General features: G+C 41.4%; 1 protein-coding gene across 3 annotated transcripts in view; it reads right to left on the bottom strand.

Moving 5' to 3' along the window:
• The window catches only part of GLS (glutaminase), a 105,117-nt gene that overhangs the window by 3,458 nt on the left and 90,949 nt on the right, over window positions 1–10,710 (bottom strand). For 2 of the 3 annotated variants that reach the window (XM_008172903.4, XM_024109558.3), the window contains 3 exons: window positions 3,384–3,445; window positions 685–761; window positions 534–597 (listed from right to left, as the gene is read on the bottom strand). In XM_008172903.4, coding sequence (XP_008171125.3) covers window positions 534–597; window positions 685–761; window positions 3,384–3,445 — 203 coding nt within the window. Of the gene's footprint in view, window positions 1–533; window positions 598–684; window positions 762–2,667; window positions 2,804–3,383; window positions 3,446–10,710 lie in introns of those variants that run through there. The other variant, XM_065562012.1, reaches the window with a different exon arrangement.

The following is a 10,710-nucleotide window of genomic DNA, read 5'->3' as shown; positions in this document are numbered from 1 at the left end:
ATACATAACAAACCATGCGGACTGCATCTCTCTCAGGACACCAGAACAGTAAAACAGCCTTTCTAATGGGGTCAAGTTCACACTGAAGTTTGTGAATAGTTTTAGTTATGTTGGACAGCAACACACGTAGATACCTCTTACACCCACAGCCGTGTGTACGTTCTGCATATATATTCATACACACATAAACTACAAATTCCTTTTTCTTGCCTTGATGCCTTTTTTGAAAGAAAATTCTCCAGCCACTGATTTATTTTCTCAATCTTCCCTACTGAGGTCTGGAATTCCTGCTTCTTTAAGAGCGGGAATTAGTGTTGCTAGATCAAATGGGCAGAAACAGCTCAAGGGAGCTCTAGCACCAGCTGCAAGTTAGCTGGGTAGATCAGATGGTCCCAGTTGTCACTACTTTCAGCATCCCATGAGATTTCAGAGGAAACAAAGACTCCGGTTGACTGACTGCACTACAGTTAGATTCACCAATCTAATGAGCTACTGGAGCTCCCCTCCTTCATACTAACAGTGGAACTGCTCACCTGTCTTTGGGGAAAGGATTCACTTTGCAAGCTTCCAGCAAAAATTTAACTACTTCCACATGACCTATAAAATAAAAGAAGGATTTAATATACTTTTTAAATTAAGCCCTCTAAATTAATATCTTATATCTTATTTATCAAGAGTCATTACCTTCTGCAGCTGCTACATGCAATGCTGTTCGTGAATCATAATCTCTTTGCTCCATATCCATACCTGACAAAGCAAATCTGAAAAGCCAAATTCAGAAAGACAATCGTAGAAATAATTACAAAAATACAGAAGTAATCATACTTCTACTGTAAAACAATGAAATGCCCTCTGTGACCGGATTGAAATGATTCTGACACTGCACCCCATATTTTTCATAGTGATGTTATGATAGGATTATGACATAGTTATGATGTATTTTATGCAAGATAAGTCATGTCAGGTGTCATTGGAAAGGTTATGATCTGCTGGATAGGATTATCCTGCTTGTATGCATGTATCATTTTTGTTAGGAATATTGACTATGTATCTGTATTACAAATGTGTTTACACGTGGGGAACACCCACTAGACAAGATGCTTTCATTCTGAAAAGTTGGGTGGGGAAGGGCCATTAGAGAAAACAATAGACATTAGAAGTTGCGGGGGAGGGATAGCTCAGTGGTTTGAGCACTGGCCTGCTAAACCCAGGGTTGTGAGTTCAATCCTTGAGGGGGCCACTTAGGGTTCTGGGGCAAAATCAGTACTTGGTCCTGCTAGTGAAGGCAGGGGGCTAAACTCAATTACCTTTCAAGGTCCCTTCCAGTTCTAGGAGAAAAATAAATTAATGGAGATATCCTATTTATTTTTATTTAAGAAACTTATCTCCCACCTGGGGGCCTTCCTGAGGATGCAGCAGACAGTCTCTGAGTCATGGCTGCTGTGACACTACCAGGGACAGGTCACCTGGTACTGGATTCCATCTTGGGATGTTAGTATATTTCCACTGACTGGCGTGGGAACTATCCTTGGAAACAAAGTTTCTGCCATATGCAAAAGCTATATAAGGCAAGGGAGTGACATCATCTTGGTTCTTCACCGACTCCCCACCCAAAGAGACTCCTGGAAACACCTGAGGAACAAAGTCAGAACTGGGGGACGTGCTGGACCCAGGCTAAAGGGATGTTTAGCCTGGGAATGGAACACCTGGGGATTCCAAGCTGTAAGCAAGTGCAGCTGGCCCCTTAAGAATCTGCAGCCTGCTCGTATCATCTCTTAGATCAGATCTGAACAGCAAATTCTCATCCTATGTAGTATATTAAGCTTAAGTTTGTGGTTTTTGTTTATTTGCTAGGTAATCTGCTTTGATCTGTTTGCTGTCCCTTAGATTTTAAGTGATTGTATCTTTTATAGTTGTTAAACTTGTTTTTGCTTTATCTAAAACCAGTATGTGGAAGTCATAACTTGGGGGCAGAAAGCTGTTGTATATTCCTCTCCACAGTGAGGGATGGGAATTTCATAAGCTTACCCTGTACAATTCCCTGTGCAGCGCAAGATGGTATCGTTTTGGGTTTACCCTGCAGAGGTGGCGTGTGCCTGAGTAGCTAGGAAGTTCCCTAACTGGAGCCTACCCAGGCAAGGCTGAGCACAAAGTCTGCATATACCTGCAGTTGGGTGTGTGCTGTACACCAGCACACATACAGCACACCTGTATGTGTGCTGGTGAAAGTGCAGGCTGGTCACAGCAGTACAGTGTAAAGGGAGCCCAGGCTGGTGGGTCAGGGGGCTCAGTAGTACCCCAGTTCCAAGTGGCACCTCCGGGGGGAACCCATCACAGTATCAAAAGTACATTATATTTTCATCTGAGCTTTAATAAAAGAGGCACCAAAACGATCTGGCTTTAAGAGTACACTAGAGATTTGGCTTCCTTCCTGGAATCTTCATCTGTGGTTCCAGTCAGAAAAATCACTCTTAAAATGCCACTCTGGAGCATACTGATGTGCATACATACTTCTCTCTGTCCAGCCAAAACACTAATTTTCAGGCAGATTCTCTGACTGGATAAGATCACTTTGGGATGTGAAGGGCAAAGGGAACTTACATCAGCTGAAGAAATTTCATGGAGAATTCTCCCTGTGTCGGAAGAATCTCTAACCAGTATAAAGCTACAGAGCAGCTCCGCTTTGCCCCAGCTTTGCAAAGGTACAGTGAAGAATTAAGCCTTCCACATTTATCTGCTCTCTCAATGACTCTGTGAAATCTGCTCAGTGTAAAATGCAAAGCGTTTTTAAATACTGCCAGCCCTACAAAAAAAACAAAAACAAAAGAAAACTATACTTGGGATCTGAAAATCAAGCTGGGTTCCATCTGGCTCCTACATCACTAGCAATAAACATTCCTCAATTGGAGCTTTGCTCACAGTTCTGGAATTGATTCACAAGGCAGACTAGAATCCAGCTTGCTCTTCTATTGCTGTAAAAATGTGTGAGGACGATAACATATCATGACTGAGACACAAAGGGAAAAATCAGTTTATGTCAAAGCAGAATGGTGCCATTTTATGGGATTATACCCCGACTATAATCCGATGTACAAATTATTTTTCATATTATCCACATGAAGTTTTGATATGCAGAACAAAGGACTGATTGCGTAATGAGCTTAACTCCTTGCTCTGTCAGGATCTGAAGACTAAACATTAAAAGCAGTGCTAGATCCACTAGAATGCATTCTTTTAACACCTTGTATGCTTAAATGGCCCTGCTATCTTGGAGTATTAAAGCAGCTATAATGTCTCCTAACATGGTCATATGTTCAGAAATAAAGCGCAGTAATAGTTGAAACACAAGTGATTTCCTTTCCCCAACACCATATTAGTTTTACCTTCGGAGTGCAGATACATCCCCAGTGTAGGCAGCAAACAGGAGATTTATCACAGACTTCACCTGTGAAATGTGAAGAAAAAAAAGTTTGTTTGTTTTTTCTTGAGGTGACTTGTGGGAAGAAAGCTAAGATATAGTAGGGTCACTGTTGGCAAACATGTCAACTATGTACCAATTTCTCTAGATACATTTGCAGTACAATCTAAAAAGGTTGTCAGATCGAATTCCAAACAGCTTCACCACTGGTAATTTAATGCTCATTGGTCCAACTCTGAATGTATAGAAACACTAGAAAGCGGACCACCACCAATTTGTATTTTACTATGACAAAAATCTAGAAATATTTTCCTTTGTTGGCCAAATTGTATTTCTCTTTTAAACATAACACTATATACTACTGACTCTAACCCACTGCATGATTTGCATAATTCATCATGGCAGGTAGTTTATGCTGAATAGAGACGCAGGATTTGAAGAGTAGGGGATGTTACCAGTCAGTACAAGGATGCCAAGGAAAAGCTATCCAAGGAAATCTGCATATAGCACCTGTTTCAATACTTTCCATTACTATAGCTGATATACTATGGAGGCTTTTTACAGAGTGCTTCACAGTGTTAAATAATAAAAAGAAAAACTAATAAGCATAAGCAAGATAGAAAAGGTACATTTCAAAAAGGCTGCTCTAGATAATAAGGGCCGAATACACATTTCACACAGTTAGTTTCATAAGCATTTATGGCCAGCTAGAGATACCAAGTCTTATCCTTTTACAATGAGATTTGCAACATTGGCTACCATGATAAAAAATAATGTCACATTGTCACTCCAGGAGTTTTAAAGCCTCCCCTTTTCTCTCCAAGAGATCGATCAAATAGAGGAAAAAGGCTGTATATGCTGTCAAGTTACTCCTGTGTTTAAGTCCACTGTTTATTATATACAGCTTACAGAAAAGGTTTTGTAATTAGCGAACTGCCTCATTGCAATGTATTATACCCATTTTCTAGTCAATACACGGGTTTGGTTTTTTTCTTTTAGCACATGCACAAACAATGCCAGACTGAGAGGAAAGACTGTCCAATAATTAGAGCACTAGCCTAAGACTTGGGAGATCTGGGTTTAGTTCTTTGCTGCCAAGAGACTTCCTGGGTGACATGAGGCCATAGGCGCCAACTTCTACTCGAGCCGGTGGGTGCTTGACCCCCTTGTTCCCCCCCGCCCTGACTCCACCCCTGCCCCGCCCCCATTCCAACCCCTTCCCCAAAGTCCTTGCCCCAACTCCTCCCTGTCTCTGCCCCTATTCCGCAAATCCCCAGCCCAGACCCGCCCCCGCCTTCTCCCCTGAGCACGCCATGTTCCCGCTCCTTCCCCCTCCCTCCTAGAGTTTGCTACAGCTGTTTGGCAGTGGCAAGTGCTGGGAGGTAGGCAGAGGAGTGGGGACACGGCATGCTCAGGAGAGGAGGCAGAAGAGGAGGTGAGGTGGGACGGGGAGCTTGCCTGCTGGTGGGTGCAGAGCACCCACTAATTTTTCCCCATGGGTGCTCCAGCCCCGGAGCATCCATGGAGTCGGCGCCTATGCATGGGGCAAGTCACTGAACCTCTCTGTGCCTCAGTTCTCCATCTGTAAAATGGGGAAAACAGCCCTGCTCTGCCTCACAGGGGTGTTGAGAATAAATACACTTAAGATTGTGAGGTGCCCCAATACTGTGGAGACGTGAGTATCTAAGACAGGTAGATTGAAGTCATCTATTTATCAGGAGAAACAGCAGCAACTTCCTCACACTATTCCGCTAATGTGTCCCTGCCTTGTTATTGGAGGGGTCGCTCCCAGGAATGAAAATGTAGTTCAGCTGCCAGGACCATTCAGTTCCTGACCTCTTTACTGAGCCTAGCAATGAAAGTGCCAAACAGTGTGGTGGTTATAGCTTTGTGATGTGGACACGTACTCTGGGGGTTATACTGAGATCACCAAACTCGTTTCAGATTACCATCTGGTGGCTGTTCAGTAGCTTATATGGTCACTACTACCGTGAGCTGGAGTTGTACAGTTCTGTACCCCATTACTGACCCCTTTAAGTACAGTTGATTACACTGTACTTTTCCAGGTACCTGTCTGAAGTCTGTGTTTAGAAATATAGGCACCAAATGGAAATTAGTTTAACTACCTTTTAATTTTATCTGAATCCAATTCAGGAAGTGGCTCTCCCCAGAGATGAGTGAAAACTTCTTGCAAGAACCCCCCATCCCCCACATACTCTTTAGGTTGCTGACAGTATAAAATTTAAGAACTATGGGCTCAAAACTCTGAGCTCCCTCAATTCCCAATTAATTCAGCATGAGTTGAGGGCATTCTGCACCTTGTAATACAGGTGCAGAGAAAATTAAACTCTTGATTTGAGATAGGCTTATTTGCATTTCTCAGAAACATTTTTAAGGTCCTCTTTAAACAGTTTTTCCCCTTCCACTTTGCTATTAAACTGGAAAATCCAGAATGTAATTTTCTAAGCACAGATAAGGCTAAAGGATTGTAAGTGGCTATAGATCCAGTTAAAAACTTTGTATTCAGAAGTTATTTATTTTCCTGCACTTCTGTGAGCAAAAGGTAATTTTGACTCTACGCCTTCTAAAAGGTAGCAGCTGAAAACCACACATATGGGCATATAAATGGATCCAACTACTAAACCTCAAGGAATACCTTAAATGCTCTCAACAAATACCAGACATTGCTTGAATTCCACATGAGACTTTTCACAGCCCTTTTAGAAGGTTCCGGAAAGGAACTAGTTGTGAATTTTGACTACATCCAAACAGTGTAATAATTTAACTAGTGTTAACACATCATATATCAGTCTGATAAATGCAATTAAATTAATCAAAAATGTATTATGTGAAAAGTAACTAAAAAGAGCCAAATGTTGGAGGATTTATATTTACAGAAGTTAACTCAGAAGAGATCAAAGCAGTTTATTTTAAAAACTAAAAATGAACAGCCTCCATTCTCAAAATTCTGAAATTGTTAGCCTGAAACAATGGCATCTACTGTAAAACTAAAAACTTTGATATAGAAGGTAGCCAAATATTTTATGTTGTTCTTGGGAGTAGGCAAGAAAATATGAGGAGCAAGATTGTGTTACAGCACAAAATAAATGAGCAAAAACTCCAGTATGTTGTGGGAGATCAGTAGAATGGGTTCATAAACTGATAGTGAACTGCTTAGGGAAACATTTGATGTCAGTGAAACCAGTCAGTCTGATTAGAAGCAATCGCCACCCCTCTAGCCACAGAAATGGTAAGGAATGGTATATGTCTGATGCTCAGAAGTTGACTGTTTATGCTATTCTAATTGGTAGAAACATTTTTCTCTTCATCTTCAAAAACAAGAATAGGAAATTCACCTTATGCCTGATCCAAGCCGACTGAAGTCTAGGGGAGTCTTTCCACCAGCTGCAGTAGGCTTTGGAGCAAGCCCCTACTATATAATCTGCAGCCAAAGATTTAAGCAGCTGAAGGACAAGTAAGAGGGAGTGATCTTTAAATATATGTTTTGGGTTCAATACCAGCACACAGCTCCTGGTGCAGAATCCAAAATGGAACAGTTACATCTTATAGTGGACCAACTTCTGTTGGTGAAAAACAGAAAAAAGTTAGTCCAATAAAAGATATTACGTCACCCCCCTTGTCTCTCTCAAATCCTGGGACCAACATGGCTACAACTACACTGCAAACGGTTACAACTTAACATTCTAACATGAGTTCTCACACACAGCACTGATGAGAAATGTAAAGTAAACTAGCTCTTACTGCTTGCATCCATTTCCTTTTAGAGTGCTGGAAAATAAAATATGGGTATTAAGCTGCTGCTGCCAACTCAGGTTTGTACCATCTTAGCAGTTTTTCTGATTTTATTTTTGTATTCTAAATGTAAACACACTAATTAAGGGGGTTTGTTACTTTTGGGGGCGGGAGGGGGGGGGTGGAGAGAAGAGGATCTATTATAGGCAGTTCCTGGCAGAAAATATGAATTATCCTGTGCTCCAAAGATCAGCTAAGAGTAGCAAAACATGAAAAAATATTCTGGCCATAGGTAACACTGGCTTTTCAAAAGCGTTATGCTGTTGGCTTTATCATTATAAGAACTCTTTGCCACCATGAACACAATCCCACTTGTGTAGTAGGTATTTCCTCATTTTGAAATTGAGGGAGGGGGGTTAAATATCTTCCCAAGAACACAGAGTCTGTCAGACAGCATTCCAAATAAAGAGCTCCTAGCTCGGAGACCTGAAACTAGTTCAGCCCCTTGTCATTTTCTGCTTTACAGCCATGTATCCTTATTAAAGCCATTAAAACAGACTATACTTAAATCTCTTAAAATGTATGACCACAGTCAACTATTTATAGGGTGACCAGACAGCGAGTGTGAAAAATCGGGACAGGGGTGTGGGGGGGTAATAGGCGCCTATATAAGAAAAAGACCCCAAAATCGGGACTGTCCCTATAAAATCCTGACATCTGGTCACCCTACTTAAGAAGGTAGCTTGCTATTTAAGCATAAACCAGTTAGCAGCCCTATGGGTTCGTCTTCCACTTCATGTGACAAGCAATACATTTTGAGCAATGTCCCATCTCAACAGTGATTGGTATAATCGGATAGCCTCACTGTCCTAAGTAGGAAGTTTTGTGCTCACAGTACAGTTTCTAGTAGACAGCTGTCCTTCACCACAAAAATCACTACAACTGGCACCTATACTGGCAGTGTTAGAGGCACTAAGGATTGCATTGGCATGGAGACTGAACTGCATTTTCTCATCGCTAGAGGTGGTTCCCCCAGAGGAACCTGACAGGGAAATTGTGCACTGCTCCTATTGTGGGGAAAGGGACTTTAATTTTTAGAGAGTTATCAGTCTAGCCCCACTGATAAGCACTAATCTCATATGGGTAAATGTATACAAGACTGAAAAGGTAGTAGTTGTAAAAAGCATCTCTGTTTTCTCCTTCCCCACTGCACTAACTTTGTGCGGTATAGTGTTACTGGCATTTAAATAAAGACAAAAACTGCTACTTTAGCAAGGGTTATTAAAGAATCCCCATTCCAGATTCGAAAACAAAAATCTAAGCCTCCCACATTAAAGCTTTCTCAATAGCGTAAAACTTTGCAAGGAAGACAGATTTTTTCCAGTGAGGGACCTGGCAAGAATAGCCTGCAGCTCAAAGGCAAGAGGCTAGAAAGATAGTCTACATGGGAAGAGCTACCATGATAGGAGAGCTCCCTTCAAAACATCCCATCTCTACTGCATAACCAAAACCTAAGACCATGTTTTAACTGAGTTTCCAACCCCAAGTCAAAGACATTAGCATGGGTTGGAAACAGGTAACAATGAACGGTCCTATCCACGCTGCTAGAATATCTGTGTTGTAACCATGTTTGGAGTAAGGGGGACTTCCTGGTAGTATCAAAGTAGCTGGTTTTGTTGTTTTCACTGTGTAAACAGGACCTCAGAGTTTCATTAGATATCTCAAAACAAACAAATATCTGCACACAAGTGATATGATGGGAATCATTTACCACCAGTTAGCACAGAAACGTAACAAATACTTACTTTATATAAATAATTCTCCTACACATGATCAGGTATGCTGTGATGATAACCATTCACGCTCACCTCTTCCCTGAGTCACATGATGCAGAGAACTGTTCATTAGAAAAGATCCAGACCCTGCCAGGTCATGGATCATGTTTAATTCAGCAAGAAACAGTCTGTGTCGCCCGATCAATTATTTCTGGCTTGTGGAAATGCCAGCCAAGGAATAAGGGCATTTGTTTAATTTAACTGTCTCTCTTCAACCCCTTAACAGTTCTGCACATGATATAGGAGAGAGAAATTTAGCTGCTGTGCATGCAGGAAAAAAACCTGTTTGGAAAAAATTAATTTAGCTCAAAGCTGGATTAACTTCAGCCGAAGCTCTTGGCTGATCAGGGTCACTGAATCCAGATTATAATCTATTACTGTGTGTCCTGCTTTTCTGAGAGGCCTCCCGTGCTCTTTAGAAAGCATTACAGCCTCTTCACCCATTTTTCATTAAATATTAATATTACTGGCTTTAATATTTTCCAGGTGATCATCCTGTGAGATGCCATCAACCATGACAGCTCTCTGGCCTGGGTTACTGCTAGGGGATTTGCTGATACCACACACTGATCGTGACTGGTGTCATTTAACAAACACTGTATAATGGCAAAATCCTTATATGTCTCATTCAGGGACTCGTTGCCTGTGTTCAATCCACATGAAGTTTTTTTAGCCAATTAGCAGCAATCCACTCAACAGGTCATGTAGAAAACATCTACAAAGTACAAATGAATGTACCTCCTCTGGTGGTCTATCACTAAGGCACCCAAACCTGGAAAGTTCCATATATTGCCTGTTGCTCTGAAAAAGGGTGTCAGTACATCTGCAGAAGTAATGTGTTTGAGGTAGACAAATTGTTGTGTGGCCCAGGAAGAAGGGTACCAACTACAAAACCAATTGTCATCATCACCATACTCTTAAACTGGCCAAGTGGCAACTTCCTACAGAAAGGGTGACCTATGGTGGCGATGGCCAACATTATGTAGTAACCATCAAAAGTTTCATCATGGTCAATCAGAGCGCAAGGTCATAACTAAAAAATTTTGTTTGATCCAAAGGTGCACATATTAACTGGGCACGTGGCAGTTTGTCCCGTACCTGTTTTTGAAAATGAAAGAGTTATCACCACTAATCCAGAATACCAGGATCTAGTCCAGCAAAGAACACCAATGTTCCAGCTTCATATTCCCCCACTAGATTTAAAACTGAAGCAATTAATGGAGAGTAAGTATTCACACCTAATAACCAGTAATGAAGTAACCAAGGCGGGACAAATGTTCACAAGGTTAATGGACGGAAGTGATGAGTGCTAGCTAAATAGAGACTGGACTAGAGGGAAGGACTTTGTGCAAGATATTGCAGTGGAAATAATCTTTGTTGTTTTGTGTTGTATGCACTGTAAAATCAGGGGTCTAAGCAAAGGATATCAAACACCTTCCGTGGGAAGTCAACCCCAAGTTATCTCCATTCAGAATTCTATTACCTCTCAGGAGGTGACCAATCAACCTCAAGTAACCCAATCTGAGGAGCCACATTATGTGTCCATGCAACCAGCAGCAATATACCAGGTACCTGAATATCCCTATGCAGCTATTCATCCATAACAGCCAATAACAGAATATCAAGTTCCTAAACCTCCATATGGAGATATTGTAAGATCCTAAATAGTTGCATTCATTAGCAATCAGCCCATCAAGGGGGTTG

This window comes from Chrysemys picta, chromosome 11 (assembly GCF_011386835.1).
Source record: "Chrysemys picta bellii isolate R12L10 chromosome 11, ASM1138683v2, whole genome shotgun sequence".
NCBI classification, from domain to species: domain Eukaryota; kingdom Metazoa; phylum Chordata; order Testudines; family Emydidae; genus Chrysemys; species Chrysemys picta.
Note: the sequence above shows the minus strand (reverse complement) of the source record. Positions and strands in the feature narration are given on the sequence as shown.